Source organism: Pangasianodon hypophthalmus, chromosome 15 (genome assembly GCF_027358585.1).
Source record: "Pangasianodon hypophthalmus isolate fPanHyp1 chromosome 15, fPanHyp1.pri, whole genome shotgun sequence".
Classification (NCBI taxonomy): Eukaryota; Metazoa; Chordata; class Actinopteri; order Siluriformes; family Pangasiidae; genus Pangasianodon; species Pangasianodon hypophthalmus.
The window spans coordinates 8,191,389-8,211,666 of record NC_069724.1 but is presented as its reverse complement, the minus strand read 5'-3'; the positions used below and the strand labels follow the sequence as shown (position 1 = coordinate 8,211,666).

General features: G+C 39.7%; 1 protein-coding gene and 1 long non-coding RNA gene across 13 annotated transcripts in view; one reads left to right on the top strand and one right to left on the bottom strand.

Annotated features, from left to right (window-relative positions):
• The window catches only part of LOC113541535 (uncharacterized), a 40,875-nt gene extending 31,480 nt beyond the window's left edge, over positions 1 to 9,395 (bottom strand). Inside the window, exon 1 of the long non-coding RNA XR_003404177.3 lies at positions 8,921 to 9,395. This is a non-coding gene — a long non-coding RNA (uncharacterized LOC113541535). The remainder of the gene's footprint in view (positions 1 to 8,920) is intronic.
• The window catches only part of cadm1a (cell adhesion molecule 1a), a 311,796-nt gene that overhangs the window by 280,192 nt on the left and 11,326 nt on the right, over positions 1 to 20,278 (top strand). For 6 of the 12 annotated variants that reach the window (XM_053240138.1, XM_026938557.3, XM_026938559.3 and 3 more), the window contains 2 exons: positions 585 to 665; positions 11,729 to 11,761. The exons of 2 other annotated variants lie outside the window; for them this stretch is intronic. In XM_053240138.1, the coding sequence (XP_053096113.1) occupies positions 585 to 665; positions 11,729 to 11,761 (114 nt within the window). The remainder of the gene's footprint in view (positions 1 to 584; positions 666 to 11,728; positions 11,762 to 20,278) is intronic. 4 more of the 12 variants (XM_026938562.3, XM_026938563.3, XM_026938560.3 and 1 more) reach the window with 2 other exon arrangements.

The window sequence follows — 20,278 nt, the reverse complement described above, 5'->3', positions numbered from 1 at the left end:
ATTACGCAACATGTTCAAAAAGATGCAGTGGCTGACTTCACCTTTCTCAGAGGAAGCATGTCTTAGTCGTCACCCTCCCCGGTTGGTCGCTGGAGGGGAGAGCTAATTAGTGGGTGGGAATTGGCAAATGACAAAATTGGAAGAAAATTGGGTAAAAGGAAAAAAAAATTAAACTTTTCAAAAAAGCTTTAAGTGACGTTGAGAGTGTTTTTACTTCTTTTACTTACTTTTAATCAGGTCACAGCTCAGGCGAGAAAAATAAACATGGAGGAGAAAGAGCAGGGGAAACATTAGTCTTGGGCGTGAGTGAATAGGAAATAAGGAGATAAGTGAATAAGGAGATTTACAGCGCGTTTAAACGACAGAAATTTCACATATTCCAATGTCTGACTTGCAGAGTTAAACCAATATTTTTTTGCTAATAATAATAAATCTAATACAGATAGAAAGCTAGGCTAGTTAGCCTATACTGCATTGTTGTGAGCATAGCGAGTGGATCACGTTTTCATTTTTGCGTGTGTGTGTTGTGTGTGTGTGTGTGTGCGCGTGTGTGTTGTGTGTGTGTGTTGTGTTTTCCCATCCAGATGCCCCCACCACCACCCCTATACCCACTACAGCCACCACCACCATGTACACCACCACCTCTCTCCCAGGTATCACCCAAGGTACAGTATGACCTCCAACCGCCCGCCCGCCTACCAGCCTCTGTGTATGTGTGTGTGTGTGTGTGTGTGAGAGAGAGAGAGAGAGAGAGAGAGAGAAAGGGGGAGAAAAAGAAGACTGCCGGTAGCTAGTCAGTCCTGATAAGATTCTTTTGCTGATAATGAGTAGCTGCTGCTCCCATCTGTGGCCAGACCAGTCCTGGCCTTGCTGCAGCGCCAGGTCCAGCCATCGTGTTTCTCTCAAATTTTAGCACAGCTTGCTCCTTTAGCAGGCTAATCTTATCAGGATCTGGAGCTGTATCCAGGCCTGTCTGCTGCCAGGATTACAGAACCCCTTTGTGTTTCCGGAGGGGTGACAATGATGGCCCTGTCTGGCCAGGGTTACAGGTTTCCTCTTTTCTTTCGAACATGATTCCATCCAGTTATAGTGTTTCTTTGATAGATAAGCAGAGTGACAATCATATTTATGCTCAGATTTCATTTTTTCATTTTTTTTTTAAAAAGGTATACTTCCTCAGAGAATATTTTTAAAATGACCAATATTACCCCAAATGTAGTCCACCAGCAAAGACTCATCAAACTCATTACTTTTGCCCTGGAGCTATGTGGCTAATGTAAGTAAATCTGTCTCACCCAAAATCTTTTCCATAAATACGGGAATAAATCTTCAATTGACATTGTTACACTAATAATAATGAAAAAAAGGGAATTATACCACAGCTCTGAATTCTCAGTTCTGATTTGTTAGAAGGTGTTGATTAATTTTTTATAACAGCAGCACTGATAATAGTGCCAGCTGCCAGCTGCAAGGCAAATCATAGGTTTATATTAATGTACCCACTCTAATACGATCTTTTTTATAGTAACAACTCACTCACAGTGACTTGTATGGCAGACGATCCACATAAAATAAACCTAAATCTATACCTAGTAATGGATAAAAAATGACATGCTATTTAATAATACATTACATTTCTGTGCTATAAAAAGAATAAAACACTTTGGGACATGTTGTTATTGGAAAATAATCAACTTCAGGGTGGAAACAGTAACAGCACTCCCTGAAGTTTATTCTGATGGCACAAGATCCTATAAATTTCCTAAAATTTCCTAAACCACATCACCATGTCTGTGTGCTATCAGTGAAGAACTCGATGCAGTCAGGGGATGTGTTTCTGAATGTGTTTCTGGGCGACGTAGACTTCCATTGGCGCTCCAGTGCAAAAACTAAAGAAACAAACTTAAGACACCAAAAACATGTCTTGGTTGATCGAGTACATGTGGAAACTGAGCCACTCCTTTAATCATGTACGTAGAGCTGTACTACTTAATCCACTTGTAGCGCATAACTTCCTTTTAATAGGATTTTTTTTCAAATATATTGTTATTGCTGTTCTTCTTAATACCTAAATTTCCTACATTCATTAGAAATTAGGCTGTATTGTCCTCATAAAAAAGACAAACGAATGGTATTACTGCATTGTACACTGCACACAAAATCTAATAGAATAAGACCACAGACTAAAAATAGGATGCAATGCAGTTTTATTCGTTCTAGCTTTCACAATTAACCAAGCTCTGTGGATCACTCACTGTCTAACTCCACCGATTCACTGACTGAGTTCCTATATTGTGTCCCTTCAGTGGAGTCGCTGAGTAATACAAACGGTCCTGTGATCTCCCTGCCGCCATCATTAGCCTTGCATTGCATTAGGTCCTTGGCTCTCGCTCTTAAAGAATATGGCAAGATAATAATGCTTTTGATAATAGAAAGCAAAATTCAATGTTGCTGCTGGCTCCAAACTCTAAAATAGCCATTGATGTGATTTGCTGCCTATAACAATTATGGTTTTGAAGCGAGCAAGTTAGATCATTTTGCTCTCCATTTTCAGTGTTCCTCAGGGCAATTCTTTATATTATACAGAACACAGCTCAGAATGGCGGAGATGAGATGCGCACTTTTTTTCTTTTCTTTTTTTTTGTGTGCTTTTGAGTCGAAGCAGAACAGCCCTCAGCTACAAGTGCAATCAAACATTCGAGGCTGACTTGTGCGGATGATTTGAGTGAAAAGCATAAAAATGAATCAGGCTTGATTAGGCTGCATGATTGCACTTAATGAAAGCACCAGTGACGCATGCTGATTAGACACACCCTGTCCTCGGCGTTAACAAACCCACCCTCAACCAGCATCAAACAATCTACCTGCTTTAGACTCATCTAATCCAGGAAAATGGCAAGCAAACATTTCCTGGATAAATGACACCAAATTTTAAGGAATAAAATACAAGGCGGCATGCTTTTCTAGGAGAATAATGCATATTGCATGATGGGGTGGTGTGATGCGTTATGTTATTAACTGTACATTTAATATTATAGAACATCTGTGAGACAAGATATTTCCTGTATAGCAGCTATAAACATCATGTCATTTCCTCACCAGCTTAAAAACTGTTGCATGCTGATACTGGAGACACTTTCCATAAAGGTTATATAAATGTCTCCTTCGAGAAACCTTCACCCTATCATTTTCTTTGTAGAAAAAAACGTTTTTTTTTTTTTTATCTGTTTATCATTGGTCTTAGATTATGGTGAGCATCTGCCATAAAAGTCCCTGTGTAAAACTGTTACTATAGAAACGATAACGCATTAGAGTGAGCACATTAAAATAATTTGCACTACAGCTGGCACTACTGTCAAAGCCAAGCTGTTACATAAAAATTAACCAACACCGTCTGACCAATCAGAATCGACAATTCAACAGTGCTGTGGTATAATATTCAATGTTGTGTCACAATATTTTATGAAATTACAGATCTCCTTCTTTAAGATCGAGTTTCCACAGTGCTAACAACACATACCTGTAAGTCTTCTATATGAGGCCCGATTCATGATTTTACCTCTAAATGTATCCTATTATACCTGTGTATTTCGCTACCGGGAGCTGGCCGCTGTCTTGCCGTAAAGCTCTGATTTCTTTTATCCGTTCAGGGGATGCGTATAGATCAGGAACACCAAATGAATTTATCAGTCCACCGAGGTAGAGGCCACTTCGAGATTTAATACATTTTTGATAAACTGGCTATGAGAGGAATGGAATGGGCTATACTGCACTTTTAAAAAATCTATTAAAGCCCTAACAGAAGGCTAAAGTGCTCTGCAGCTTCAGGAGGTGACATTTAGAGATGACTAAATTGCCATTTAGACCGAAAAATAAATGGCTACATGGAGAGGCTTTGCTGGGCGCCATACGTAACGGGGGCCAGTGTCATTCATTGCTATTTGTGTTGCCAATTTTTTTCCCCTACTAAACACAGCTCAGAAATGGATGTTTATTGATTTTCCGGGAGTTCTTACTTTCTTTTTTTTTTTTTTTTTTTTTTTGAAAAAGCCTTTGCAAATTTGATCCCAGAATACACATTTCGTTTATTATAGCCCTTTTGTGGTTTTTTTTCCTCCAAAATTTTTGTTATTATCGCCCCTAATTTCTAGTTCAGAGCCGCTATGAAAAGGGTGACATGCCCAGACACAGAGGTGCTCATTCATCCCTGTTCATCTCACAGACACAAGTACAGTGGCTGACTGATGACCTTGGCAATTGTGCTGTCAGGAAAAATGACAAGTGTATTCCTAAACCTACTCGTAGAAAAAGCAATTTGCCGGATGACTAGAGTTTGTTGAAGAAAACAATAGCGACCGAAACAATGGTTACACCAAAATGCACAACAGAAATGTCATTAAAGAATTGCTCTCCCTCATTAATAAAATGCAGCTGAATTAAATGCCACTTTCTTTTAATTGATGAAAAGCCATAAGCAGAGTTGGCAAACAATTCATTTCAGCCTTCAACAAAAAAGTGAAAGTGGGTGGGGGAGGACTTAAATGGCATAAACACCATCTGGTAAACTGATTTTGAAGTTGAACAGATGAATTGCCCTGTACAAGCACTTGCAAGATAGAAGTCCATTTCTCTCGCTGTTTGATTTCTGCTACAGAGTACAGCGCGGACAGAGAAGGATGGCTCGTTGGCAAAGAAAAGGCTAATTCACTAAAGGTCAATTGCATTACCAGCGGGAAAACAACGACTGCAGTGCTGTGATACACTGCACACAGAGAAAACCATCCTCTGGAATTTATTGCACTTAGCATTTATTGCACTCATGCAAACACAGAAATGCTTCCAATAAGTCTTTTTTATATAGAGCTGTATTGTTATGGGGGCCATGATTGCAAGCTATGATGGCCAAGTGGAGATGGGGATCATAAAGGCGGCCTGCTGGTAATCAGCACCCCAAGTGTGAATCTGCCAGGCATCACGGGCTGAGTAAACACACATAGACACACAAACACGCTTAACCGAGAGGCTCAGCCTGATTTTCCCATCTGCACATCAGCGTTTGACCAAACCGCCATTCAGTCACATTTGCTAGCAGTGATTACAGTGCATACAGTTACAAATTTTCCAGAGAATGTAATAACTAAAATTGTCTGCACACAGAAAAAAAATCAGTATACAATTCGCTTTATTGTATAAGCTACAGTATACTATTGGCTGACAGGTGCATTAACTATTTATATCAGGACTTTAAATATTACACAGTCTGTCCATATGAGCTTGTGTGTTCACCATGTTTACGTGAAGTTTCCATGTGAATGGTCGACTTTTGTAATATTCATCATTTCAGAAATTGAAATTGGAACTCCTTGGACGTTGGTTAGGGTTAGAGGTTCATGTTAATTATAAATACAGTGTTATTTTAGTCACCCTGAGTCTATTCTTTGTTATTCATTATTTAACCGTTTCCAGCTTCTAAGCTACACCTATCAGTCTTCTAACTCTAACTCTAACAGGCTTTTCTAAGGTATACTATACTCCAGGTCTGACTGTTTTTTCCATCCCTTTGACAAAATTCTCCGACTCTACCACTTCAAAGCCAGATCCCTCAAACCTGGTATGAAGCTTGAGGGTACTGACTCACACTTTTGTTGGAGGCTTTTTTTCTTCCTTACAGTCTCCTCCTTTTCTCAATTTTGACCACATAGGTGGCTTTTTGTTGTTTGAACTCCTTTCACTTCTGCACACTTTTAGCTTCCACAAACTTGGTATCACCTTGAATACTGTAATAACTTAAGTGCTCCATGCTCATTTCAGTTTGTTTTCTTCTTGTTCATTTCCCTACTCTCATTTGGTGACTGCTACAATTTTCAAGAGAGCTGCAAAATTATAGCCTTAGTTCATATTTTTCTTACATATATTGTGGTGTCCATACATGTTTGCATTTTCCCCCAACTAACTTAGCCTGCTCTGCCAAGCCAACTTAAGAATGCTGTTTGAATGCAATTTTTTTTGAAAGGTTCCTAGACCTGTAATCATATAATTGTGAAAATACCTTGGGAAAACCGAGTTGCTGTTGAAATGCAGTAGATACAGTATACAAAACACACTTTCTTCATTTTCGGGTTCTATTGGCATTTTTTTGGCACAGAAGTTAGCGTCGCACGTAACAAAGTTTGTTAGCTCTACCCTCTTCTTCTAAATGGCACCTTATAATATTCAAAAGAGGAGACAGGGTGGGCTGTTGCGAGGGCACGGATTGTCAAAAAAAAAATTGCAGCTGCAATCCACTTCCCAGACAGAAGAGGGCTCTAAAATACAAAAAAAAAAAAAAAAAAAGGTTTTATAGCTAAAATTGACCAGATTTACTCTCATGCACATAATCTTCTGTTCTAATTCAGTCATCACTCAATTAGATTTTGGATATACATCTTAATGTCTGTATACAATAACTAATAATAATTTCATGCCCATAGTGCCATATTTTGCTGAGTTTCAGCACGTGTCCTTCCCCTGGGCTGCAAGCGCATGTTCTGTTGCCGTCTCTGGTGGAAATACGTTGTTGCAATTAGCCACGGTGCTATATGTCCGCTGTCATGTCTGCTGATATCAGCTGCTGATGTCAGCAAGGACAGCGCCTCAGGTGATCCAAGCTGAGACAAAGGGCTGTGCCGAGGCAGGATAGCCGCTGCTGTTTGGCTGACGCATTGATATGCTCCTGCCCCGCAGCCTTCAACTGTAACAGGGTTAGCAGGCTCCCAGGGAACCCTCCTGTGATTGAGGGTTGGAGGACAAGCAGTGGATTGCAATACGTATTGTGGAGAAGCTCCTGTATTTCTCGTGTCCCGCAGGAGCAGTGAATAATCACACCCTTCCTCTGGCTTCTCCACTTCAACTATCTGTTCTGTGTCCGTCTTCTCAAAACCATCTTTTTGATGGAAACCTCAGCATGCATAAGAGGGTGGGAATCTTACTCATTCCTCTCAATGTCAAATAATAACCTAAAGATATTATTCGTTACTTTGATCACCACCCCTATTCAGATACACATGCTTTATCTCAAGATCCTGTGCTCGAACTGCTCGCCTGGAGTGAACCAAGCATGCATTCAAAGGCTCCAGCTGTTCATCTTTGATAACCACTCTGCTTTCGGACATGGCAGAGGTGCTCTCAACCCAGTAGCTCTCAGCTTCGAGTGAAGACTTTACATAGAGATCATATGAAGGCTGACAGAATTACAAGAGGTTCTATAATAAACTGTTTCAGTTTCTACACTATATTGTTTCAGTTTCAAAAAATATCCCCTGCATAACAGAATGCGACAGATTGGCATAAATTAACTCAAAAGCATGGCTTTCAAATGTTTCAGAGAAGGCAAGGCGGTCCTTTAAAGTAGTTTTCTGATTGCAGTCTGAGAGGTAAGGTGTACTCAGATATCCTGTTAGCCTGTGCAAGCAGTGACAATTATTATGATTATGCACATTTATGAATAAAATTTTAAAATCTTTTCAGAAATCCTCTGAAATTACCTCATGTTAGCCTGCTAGCTGTATTTAGAAGTGAATATTATGAACATTAATGAATATGATGAAAATATTCCTCTTAGAAATGTTGTCAGGCTAGCACATTTTAACTATCTAGCTCATACTACCAGTGAGATTATAAACATTTATGTATGTGACTTTAAAATCCTCTCAGGAATAGCAGCAAGTTAGCTAATAATAGATAGCCTTATCAGTGAGTGGAAAATATAAAAATTTATTGATATCATGGAGAAAGAATCCTCACAGAACTCGTGTCAGATTAAGTTATATTAACCAGCTAGCAAACTTATCAACATTTATTGATATGAAATGTCCTCTAAAATGATGCTAGGCTAACTTATATTAGCCAGCTAGCTAGAATTAGCAGTGGCAGTTATGAACATTTATAAAAGCTTCTAAAAAACCTGTCATTAGCTCAAGCTATAAGCTTAAGCTATAGCTTAAAATTATGAAGATTTATGAATATGACATAAATCCTGTCAGAAATCTTGTCAGGTTAGCTCATGTTTGCCAGCTAGCTAGACTTAGCAGTGCAGATTTTGAATGTTTATTAATATGATAGGGAAAGAATCTTCTCAGAAATCCTGTCAGGTTAGGTCCTGTTAACCACCTAGCTAGATTAGTAATATTTATTGATATGACTTAAACGTCCCCTCAGAAATGCTGCTAGGTTAGCTAATATTTGCCAACCAACTAGCATTAGCAACAATCATAAAGATTTATGAATGTGACTAAATGACTCTCTTAGTGTATGAGAACCATGTCTCCCAAGGTTTTATGACACTTTTGATTAAGTAAACAAATTTAATAGAATATTTTTAGCACATATTTTAATTATTTACAGTACACACATATACACATTCATTACTTCAGTACTTTCTGTCTCAAATGGCTAAAATACATGGAAGCCCCGGAAAGCCTCACAACAGCTGCACTGACAGCGGGCGCGATCCCCTTTAAAGAGCGACACTAGCAAAGTGCAGCGTGGGTCTGTGAGGGAGAGATGGATGATGGATGGACGCCTGCTGCGATTTGCGCTAGAGATATCTTTACTGCGCTATTCATGTAACCTAAAAATTTAATGTTTAGAAATTTTGATATAGGCTACCACTTCCCGATTCGTGAAAAGCTGAGTGTCCGGTGTAGGAGAGGGGCACAAGGAGAATCCAGAGAATTCCCGTGTGAACCCAGTTATGCATTAAAATATGTACTTATATTTTTATCAATATACTCACGGTATTGTTTTTATTAATTTATTTAATTAGTTTTAAACAAGTGTGCAGAGAGTTTGGCCTCATCACGCTGTAGAACATAAGTAAACTTGCAGGTAATCAGCTAGTTTAAATAATGCTAGCTCTGCTAATGAACAGACCTGAACTCACCTCAACATGTCTGTTACAGTCATTTAACCCACCATGGGCAATAGAAAGGTCACTGTTGCAAACAGTGCAGCGAGCAACACTGTCATTATTTTTTACCCCTATTAGGCAGGGGTACACCTTAGTGTAGTCTGGAGTAAAGTGAGTTTTAGATTTTCTTTTTCTCGGACACTCTTCTCGCAGACACTCCCAGATGCCATTGCGGCTGCAGACGCAGAACTCTGGCAGTCTGAACTGACAGGAGATGGAGAGAGGGAGAGGTTGACTGTATGCCCGCCCACAGAGACAACTGATTGGTCTATTTAGCGCATATGAGACCAATCATCAGAGGATGCTCATTCTGTTGCAATTCAAAACTTACTATAGCTGCGTCTTATTGCGCAGCCTCCGAAATGTGACGCGGCTTATATCACTACATGTGTCTCTCTCGCTCGCTCGTGCGATTTCCGGGATATTGTATCTAATTTGCGGGCATCAGGGAGCCACTATGAATATGCGGGAGACTCCCGGAAGAGGTGGGATGTCATTGACAGGCCCTGTTGTTTGAAAGTTGTTTTAAAAGATCTTATCTTGGCAATAATAATGGCTAGGTCTCACGCCACGCTGATAAACTTCGGGCCCTAAAAATTGACGATAAATGCTGCTATAATGTTATTTTTTTAATGTTTTTTTAGAATAGCCCTCAATTCACTCCCATGTTTCAGGCACAGCTTCATTGCCGAGTTTTTCCCACTCTCTGATGCAAGCTGTGTTGTGTGGCATGCTGTTTTGATTGGAGAGCAGTTGACTTCCTGAAAACCGCACCTGCCACAGGTTTGCTTCGTCTCATCTCAGCATGCAGAGAGTGCACCACTCTCATCTCCCCCGGTGTGCTATGCTCCGGATGCTAAGCATCTACCACACCTCCGTACTTTGACTAGCTCCAGTAAACACAGAGGAAAGAGGTAAACCGACCCTGCATCCATCAACACATTCAGCTTAATCTTAATGGAGAGCGAGCAGGGAGTGTTAGGTTATGCTTCAAGGCCAAAGTGTCTGATGTTCCGACAACGACTGACATCCTTAATGTTTTTTCCACCCCATAACAAGCACCTCTGCATTGCAGAGAAGCTTTCCTGGTGTGTTTGAAGTGTTCTGTGCCCTAAGGTAATGCACTGCAATGAGGGCTCGAGCTCTTCGCACATGCCTCTACATTTCAGAGTAGATCATTAATACATGGCAGCGGGAAAAGCAGGGCTCAGATGTAAGCTAAAAGGGAGAGTTGTACTATTAATGAATAAAACTGATGAAAATTGGCTCAAAATAACTAACATGCAAAAACGTCTTTGGCCTTAGATAACTTTCAATCATTGCTCATTAATGACATTCAAGGGTTCGATAGCATTTAAAAATATATGGTATTTTGATGACCATTTTATCAGGTTCCTCTATCATATACGTCACTTTCACTGACTGTAGCCTCCCTTTATCCTGTCTATTAATACAAATGGACTGCCATAAGACTACAAACCACATGTTTGCACCATAGACCACATAGTATTTGATACGAGTGTATCAGCCACAGCAGGACTGCTGAAGTCCTTAGTAAATTCTGCATAACAACAGATAGACTGTAGCCAACAATTCACTCCAAAAGGTATCCTGTCAAAAATCCTGTCAAATGTTAACTAGTTAGCAAAATTATAACCATTTACTGATGTGAAATCTCCTCTGAAATGGTGTTAGAGTTACTGCAGCCCTGCTAAGTTAGTGTTACCACCCTGACGTTGATTATTTTCCTATAATAGCATGTCCTGCAGTGTTTTATTCCTCTTATACCACAGTAATTTACCAACAGTTATAATTTTCAATCAGAAAAAGAATATGTTATAATTTAATCTGTTTATAGTTACATTTAAGTTTGTGGAAAGTTCATGAAACAAGTTCTTGTTATCACTTACATTATAACTTACAGAAACCACAAAGCCTAAAGTTCTCCGTTCTTAGACTTTACCCTGGTTGATAACGTAAAGTCAAAGCTTTACCTCATACTGTCACAAAAAAAAAAAAAGCACTGGAGACTCTTCTCAAAAATGTTAAATTAATGTCTCCTCAGAAAAAGCTTCAGCATATCAACAATTATACATTCTACTTTGTTTAAAAAAAAAAAAAAAAAAAAGACGGCATTTTTGTATCCTTTTGTATAATTCATCTGTTGATATGTGAAGCATCTGCTATACAAATCCATGTGAATTAGCTGTTAATAATAGCCTTCAACAATGTATTAAAACAAGCACATTAATACAAACCTGGGATTTGAATTATGGCACCACTGTCTGTGCTGCTGTTGTAGAAAATTAATCAATACCTTCTGACCAGAATCAGTCATTCTAAAGCACTGTGGTATAATGTTGCTTCATGCCTTGACAGTTTTGCAGATATTCCATAATCGTGCTGCACTGAAAATGATCAACAGTTTGCAGTTCATATACCGCCATCAGCCTTTCAGTTGCAAGTCTCTAAAAAAGTGCTGCCCCATTTTCCTAGAAACAAACAAGTGTGTTCTGACTGTGCTGCCTGTTGGATGGTGATGCTCTATTTACTTTGATGTATGATGTTATATTTGTATTCCTGTTGGATAACCTGTGTGCTTTCTTTGTTTCTCTTTCCTCCTGGGCTTGTTGCAAGGTCTTAGTTGTGTGTAAATGTCTTTTGCTTATTGTTTTTCGTTTGTTTTCTGTCCCCCCTCTCCCATTTCTCCTTTTTTTGCATGCCGTTCTCCTGTTCCCCTCCTCCCACCACCTCCTGTCACACCTCTCTTCGTGTGCTCAGACGCTGCGCCCAGCACTGAACCCGCTGCTCACGGTTGGTACCTCTCTCTCCTTCTTCTGCTAGCCCAGCATGCCTGGCACTGCATGCCAGCTGAGCTCCGAGCACCGCTTAGTGCCCCCTGCCTCTGCAGGCAGCTGGAGACAATCGCGGCACTGAAATGATGAAAATGCCATGTTGTGTGACTGTCCACCTCGTCCATCTGTCTGTATCCGTCTGCCCCATCTGTTTGTCCTACCTGTCTTGTGCTTGTCATCATCTCTCGTCTTTGTCCTGGTCTTTTGTGCTTGATTTTCACTAACATACAGGTTTGGTTGTCTAACCAGAACACTAACCAGGTATTTCCGTCTTAGGCTGCATGAGTCTCTAAGCCTTGCAAGTCCTCGCGCTGCTCCTGTCACACTCCCCTAATCTGCCTGCATCATTTCCCATGAATGTAGATGCTCTACAAATGGGCAATTATTTTTATTTTATTGATTTATTTATTTATTTTGCTGAGAAAGTGAAGCAAGACCACATTGCAGATGCCATACCTCATGATACCAAATGATACAGAGAGTTTCATTTGCATAACTAGCAGGCTTTATAATATTTCAGTAATAATACGAGAATCATGTCATCAAGACTTTTAACGTATATATAATTGCATTCTTATGCAAAGATATTCCAGTAATGTGTCATCTTTCTGTTTAATGACTCATATTATTGAATTAGTTTTAACTCTGTGTTGCACCTTTCTTTACACCTCACGCACACACCAATGTTATTTCTGGTTCTGAATATTTTATTTTATACATTGAGCTGCATTTCTTTATTCATGTGCACCTTTTAATATTTGAGAAAAAAAAAAAACAGATTGAATCTAATACAAGAGGTACATGTGAAGGTGAGATCCATTCTTGTACACATCTATAATGCAGAAGCAATGTATTTGAGGAGTAAACATGCTCAGACCTGGATGTATGGATGCTGAATAGAGCACAGAGTGCCTGACATTAATTGAGACATGGTACAGCTTACTGTCATATACCATGTCAGGAAGAGAACAGCATTACCCTTGTGTCATTACATATTTCTGGGAATTACTGGAAACTACAGAACAAATCTTGTACAACGTCCAGTGACTCAAAAGACAAGAAGGTGAAATAAAATGAGATTTTTGTCAAGATGGTTTGAAATCTCCTGCTTTATATCTCTGTAACTGAGCTATTGCCTTATCGAGCACTGGCCTGTACTGGTCTGTGAAAAGGAGAAAAGACAATTTTTAGTCATGTGCAAGCTCTTTGCTGTTATCAGAATTCACTTGAAAGAGCTAGTGTGTAAAATGTAAGCTATGTTTTTTCATGCAGTTGCAAGTGTAATCTTATAAGAGTCTAGTTTAGGTCAGGAATACAATTTCGCAGTTGTGATTTCAGCAGACATATTGATTTAGTCGTAATACATATACAACTTTCACCAACAATACCAACATTCCAATGACCTAATGAAACAGTATCAGGAAGTATTTCTTGATAGAGATTTCAAAGCACTTCTGTAAGTCACTCTGGATAAGGGTGTCTGCCAAATGCCATAAATGTAAAGGCAAACAGTACCGAGTGTGTTGAAAATATGTTCAGTATGAGCAGATTGTGAATAAGAGTCAGGGGATGAGCACAGGACAGTCTCTATGATTACAGCAGCAGTTCTTAGATATAAATCAACACTATCCACTATACTGAACAAAGGTGAGACTTGAGCAACTATTTTAGGGAAGTGCAAATCTTTAGGGTATCCGTGTGTGACCATCCACAGCAGCAGGAAGTGAGTCACAAGTGCAGAAAGCTCCAAGCAGAAATAGAGCATCAGGATGAATCGGGCAAGTCCGGAGGGCGAAAAGAGGCACAGCAGTAGAAGCCTGTCAGGATTTGAGATTGGCATCACATCAGGCAGCAGGAAAGAATTGATGAGTGGGTTTGCTCATATAATAAAGTAACTTGCAAAAAGAGATGCAAAAAAAAACTAGTTCAAAGCTGAGCACATACTGTGGGTCCTGGGCTCAATTCTTTATAGAAGTTTAGCTTTTTATAGCTATTATAACACTTTATCACAGTAATCACACTGTTTGAGCATAATAAGTATATCAGCAAACTAGCTGTACTTAGCACCATGTAATAGATTAATTATTTTGTATAATGCTACGAGTCACTAAGTCAGTGTTAACTATTAAGTTAATTTATCATTGCTTAATAGCTATTTACTTCATGCCACTTGTTATATTACAATGCAGATGAGCTGATAAGTAGTTATACTCATAGAAAAAAATGCAAGAACTTACCAGCACTTAGGCTTTACCCCAATTAATTAAGCTAATGATCTACATTTTAAATATAAAGAAAACTGAATGTGATGTAACATCCAATAAAGCCCAAAGAACAGTTTCCCTGCAAGTCTGCATGATGGAACATAACAGATCACAGGTTAACATGCAGCTTTACTTTTCTACACCTGTATGCTGTAATGATTTATAATCCCACTATCCAAAACAGGATGGGTTTGCTTTTGAGTTTGGTTAATCTAAAGGTTTCTTCCTCATGTCATCTCAGGGATTTTTTTTTTCCCTGAGATTTTTTCCCCTTTAAAACTACTTCTGACAATGTCTATTAAATTAATAGACCAGAGGTCAGTAGACCATTAATTTATCAGTTAATAGACTATCAAGTAATAATAAACTAAACCACAAGAACGTATTGAATATTGCTCAGTACTTAATATATTACATGGTACTAGTTACTAGTTAGTAATTATTTTTTTTAATAGTATAATTAAATATAATAAATGTATGGCCTTTAACGTACAGTGTTGTTGGCCTCTGTTTGTTTGTTTGTTTATTTATTTTTATTAAGCAAGCATTTGTGCAGTGAAACGCATACCTGTGTTATCTTTCTTTCGCATCTTGTCTGTGCTCTCTCTCTCTTTTGCATCAGTGTCCATTTTCACACGCTTCTCTTTTGTAGCCCAAGCACAAACCCTGTTTACCATCTTATTTTCTCGACTGCGCTACTTTCACTGTTGGGGAGAGTTCTCTCTTCTCTGATAACAGTCTTTTTTAGTCTCTCTGGTGTAGCCTAGCAACAAGCTGTTCAAGGAATAAGGGAGGTTTTCAACTGATGTGTGTGTGTGTGTTGAGGGAGGGGTGATTGGGGGAGGATTCCTCAGCAAAAAAAAACTAGCACATTATCACAGAAAGTAGTCCCATTTGAGTATTTTGGCTGTATAGCATGTTTCGCTACTCCTTTCTTCCTTTGTCGGGTGAGAGATATATAAAAAGGTTTGCAATATTTGAGAGCTTGGCCTTGTTGAAAAAATGCCCATCTTGTTAGATGAGCGTGTCGTTCAGTGGAGCTGCAGCTGGAATATGAATCATGCAGCAGGTGAGAAGAAACATGGCTCTGTGGGTCAGATAGATCAAATCCTTATCAGCGTGTCAGTCCTTGTCATCCACTGGCTCTATAGCCTGACACTCATGCCCGCTATTAATCGCTCCTCTCTCACCCGAACCAGCATGTACAGTATTTACTGCCCCACACACACACATTCACGAACACTCACACATCCAGCCTTGTCCCTCATAGCCTGATTTATCACTATCTTGTCACTGTTTTCAGAGCAGTAAATGGAGAAGCCCTTTTCTCCAATCTCTCTCCTTCTATTAGAATGAAGGGATCCCAGATGAATGCTGATTGCAAGAGCCTGCTCATACAGTCAGGTGCCTCTCTCTCTCTCTCTCTCTCTCTCTCTCTCTCACTCTCTCCCCAATATTATTCCACCCCATCCCAGCATGCTCTTTATTCTCCTCCTCATTTTCAAACCAGATGACTGAACACCATTTATTTCTTCCTTTTGTTTAGTACCTCACCGTACATTCAGACCCAGCAAACACACGGCTGGCATGTCTCAGCTAGTCACTCGGTGACATCGAGGGCATCAGTAAGAAGCCAGGTGTAAAAGAACTTCTGTGTGGTGCTTCTGAGTCTACCAGATATGAAATTACTGCACTCTAGCCAAGTGTAAAGTAATGGTGCAAAAACATAACTGTGCAAAAAACTTCCCTTTCTTACTTCTCAGTTCAACTGAGTTTCCCTTTCATACTGGATGAGAAAATTTTCATTTTCCCTCCCTGTACTTTAACCAAATTTCTGCTTCAACTTTGATAATACCAATTCATGAATAATGTCTTAAATTTTGTCTTTTGAATGCTGAAGTCGCTTGTAACGAAACAAAGCCTGTAAAATGAATAGCGGGCTTTAGAAATGTATGAATAGAAAGCTGCAAGTACCACATGTGAAACCAAAATTAAGCAAGGGCTTAGTGAGTTTTCTCTCCCTATCTCCCTCCATAACCACCCCAACAATTCATATATAAAGCTAAGCCCATTTCTAATATGAATGTCTTTCAGACATGGAGCATACAGTGACCATATATCAACAGGGGCGTAATACTGTTGATAATACAGCAAAGTAGCTTGACTTTATGCCTATAATGCAATAAATGAAAAGAAAATGCTTTTTTTTCAGAATTTTCTGATAATATCCATCAACAACATTACAAATAGTCAAATCAAAATGTTTTATTTTGTTTGGGTTCCCCAACTTTTCCATCACTAGTTGATAAAGATGAGAATAACATAATGGAGAGTCTACATAGCACTGACTAATATTGGTGATTAGTTGTTTTACTGGTTACATGAAACTACAAGAAGCTGCCTTTTTGATACGCTGTAGTTCCTCATCAAATATTGACCAGCTGTCCTGCTTTGCTGCCACCCTGCTTTTCCAGTTGGTTTGCTAAAAAGGACAGATGAAAATCTTGTCACATGACACTACATGTATAGATAATTGTAGCATTTTTCCTTGTCAGATATGACCACACACATTACCAACAATTGTCATTTTCATCATTTTCACTGGCAAACATTTCAGTGCACTAAATAATCCTACAAATACTACAAAATTGAAAGATGCCTACTGATATAAGGATATATAAGTGAAAAAGAAAAAAGTCATTGGGATAGTTGTAATGGATATAATTCAGGGTTTAAGGTTGGTAGGCAGAGATTTCTATCAAGTACATCTACCAGCTGCCTTTCTAATGCACTTTAGAAAATTTATAAAAGTAGTTATTCCCTCACCCTGTTAGGTTTATGTATTATCATATGCCAAGAACATCTCCAAGACTAGCATTTGCTCTTTTGTTCTTCTCTGTCCACTGGCCGAGAGAGGGCAGGACACTAATGTTACCAGAGTGGCGTTGTATGTCGATGCCCAGTCGGCGCTCTAATCCGCTTTCTGAGAGGTGAACATGATGGAAAGGACACACCTGCCAACATGCCTGTCAGGCTCGGCGTGTGTGGAGGAGATAATTGACCAGTCTCTGAACCACAGGGAGTGCCATAGCAGAATGCAGTGGGATAATGACCACTTTGCTCTCAGCTGGACGGCATCAGGTGAAGCAGAAGAGTTTGCGCCTTTAATATCCTCGAATTATCACATGCAGATGCCATTACAGACGGGGATTTCATCAATCAATGGGAGGCTTCCTCCATAGCTTCAAAACTTAAGTACTTTTCCAAGCGGGCCAAACTTCTTTTTCTCGCACTGTTTTTTCTAGTATCCTTTCATGAACATAGCTGCCTATATATGGCTGTCAGAAGTGCTTTTTGGTGATGTGTTGTCGTGTGAGTGGCATTTAGGTGAAATAGGTAGGACTGCCTGAAGGCCCCTCAAAGGCGCTGCACATATGTTGCACTAATTAGTCTGGGAGGGTGGACTGGGATGACCTCACACAAGCCTCCCTGACTGCTTTCTGCTTCACCAGTACTGGCTGGTCAGCAGAATGTTAAGGCCCAGTGTGGATGGACTGTTGTATTTGGAGAGAGAGGACGAGCCTAGGTCTGAGACTAAGCTGATTTCCCAGTAGGCACTGCTCTATCCATATGTTCAGGACTTTAATCTACAGTAATCTCCATCTCATGATCTTCAGTCTGTAGGCTTTAGCAGGCTCTCATGCACTGGGGCAGGAGCCACTGACAGCTAGCCTCATTACTGCTTCCTCTCTCTCCCACTCTTCATCATACTATATCTGTCTTTCTCTTTTTTTTGCAGCCTTTAAGCTATAAGACTCACAATAAATACAGATTCCACCTCTCCTATTTCATCTGGAAATTAAATGTTGAACAGTCTTTTGTTGTTCAAAACAATGTCAATAAAAATCTATTCTATTCTATTCTAAATGTTTCTTACCATCAGTTAAGTGTCTCACGGTAGATCAATGTCATCCAAGTGCTAAAAATGCTTATAGACTCCTCCCTGCTGTCACAGCAACTATAACTGGCCAAAAAGCTCATGCTGGGAAGGGGACATTTTTTTTTGCTCTGTAGCCGGTGCTCAATTGTGGTGAGCCAACTTGCTTTTGATGTGAGGACTATATCAGAGACACCTGTTCAGGCTTCCACCCACTCTTGAATCAAAGGTTTTCATTTGCACTATCAGGAACTGGCTTACCTACTGTGAGCTAGACCTGCTATAGTGACTAGACCAACCAAAGCCTAAAAGTAGCCCAAATTTCAGTAAAAGTTCTGCAAAATGATTTTTCAGGACCCATGCTAGCAGTGTCTTCTTATAAAGCACCTGCTGACATTTTATTAATCTCTAATAATGTAAGGAATTAGAAGCCATGTACTCTGCTGTGCTGGTAAAAAAGCAGAAAGAGTTTGAGGGCAACTCTTTAATATGCACTGAAACCCAACCTGTCAGGGTTTCTGCTCTCTGTGGCAATTGGCTATTCTGAAGAGGACAACTGGTTTCTTGTCAACCAGGTAGGAGAAATTACTACTGAAACCACTACTCTGGGGAAATGAAGAAAGCATCTGAGGAATAGCTCCAGCTTGTGCCTTGATTTGTATGATCCTGGAAGGGACACCTTATCCTGGATTAGCTCTGACAAACCTCACTTCCTTCTATCTTAAAGAACAGGGCAACAACAGTCTTTTGTGTTGAATGTTTAATTCTGAGAACAACACAATGTTGGACTGAAATGGATGCAAGTTACTCTATAAAGCAACTTCAGTAATCATTTGAAAGACAGACAAGTAAAAGAGCAAAAGGAAGAAACCCGCAGTACATTTAAATTCCATTTATCAAGAAACACAAACTCACCTACCAAACTAAAAATCCATGTCCGTTCATCTAGTATAGATTGTCCTCTTTCTGCTGTCCTGCCTCTTGTCACCCACCCTGGCCCAGTTCTGTCCACCCCTGCATACTGTAAATATGGCTCTGCGGGGGTTACCATGGCTGGCAGTAATGATAGAGTTCCAGGCGGAAAGGGGTGGCTGGCGTAAAGGAGAAGATGAACAGACATTGAACAGAGAAAAGGGCAACTAGGAAGCTAAGTCAGTTATGGCTCCATTGTTTTTCTCTCCGTCTCTGCAGGATTGCATTACTGAGACATGAAAGATAGGTTCTGACCCTTTGAAAGTGTGAGATGCAGCACAGCTCAGTAATGGGTTCCTTCCCATAATGCAGTTGTGACCGCTAGCCTGCTGTCGCTGTGCCTAAATTGCCAGATAAAGCAGTTGTGGTTTTGAAAATCAGATAAGGATGCATTCTGGTTTAGATTTGTGTTTGTATTTAGAAAAAAAAGGCCTCATCAAGTTTCTTTATTTCTGATGTAATTACATTTTTAATATGTTTAACCAGCAACCTTTCAGAATAACCCCAGAGATTTCATAGGAGGAAATTGAGTAGAAATTGAATTGAATCTGGTCAGGGTTTGTCATCGACAATGGGCCATGCTGTAATGTAATCACTAATTATCACAATTTGTCTGAACAACAAAAAAGTGAGATGGGGACCCTTGTCCTTAATATGCTGTCCTGTTGGGAGCCTGTTGTTGTTTTCATTTGCATTCAGATCACATGGCATGTTTGGACAGATGTAGTGCCATGAGGACTACCCAAAGGTTCTCCAGATTTAATGTTGCTTGCCTGCTACAATGATTGCCTTATGTTATAGTCTTCGCTGAATAATGGTAAATTGCTAAATGGAGCTACAGATTGCTGCAGACTGCAATAACTATAAACTAGGCTACTTAGAGAGTGGCATACTGCTTTATACTCAAATCCATTTCCCTCAACTACACATGACTTCCAATTTCAATGAAATATATCAGTGTGAAATCCATTCAAATCTAAATTTACAATGAAAAACCACTGCATACCTTTGGGTCGGTAGAGTGGGATAAAACATTATACACAAACCTCTCTTTTAAGTGACAGGAAAAGATTGGGTCAATGAGATTTTTAATTACATTTTCACAAAGGCGCAGGACTGCTTCTGGGCTGGAGGGACACAGGTAAATGCAGACAGGCTTTGTAATAACACATCTGTCATCCATCTGCCCATAGGCCCAAGAGCAGAGCTCTTTCATTACAGTCTGCTCACACACTCACAACGGCAATCGCTATTGCTTAATTAGAAGATTAGAGGATCCAATTAGAAGATCTCCTGTCTCAGA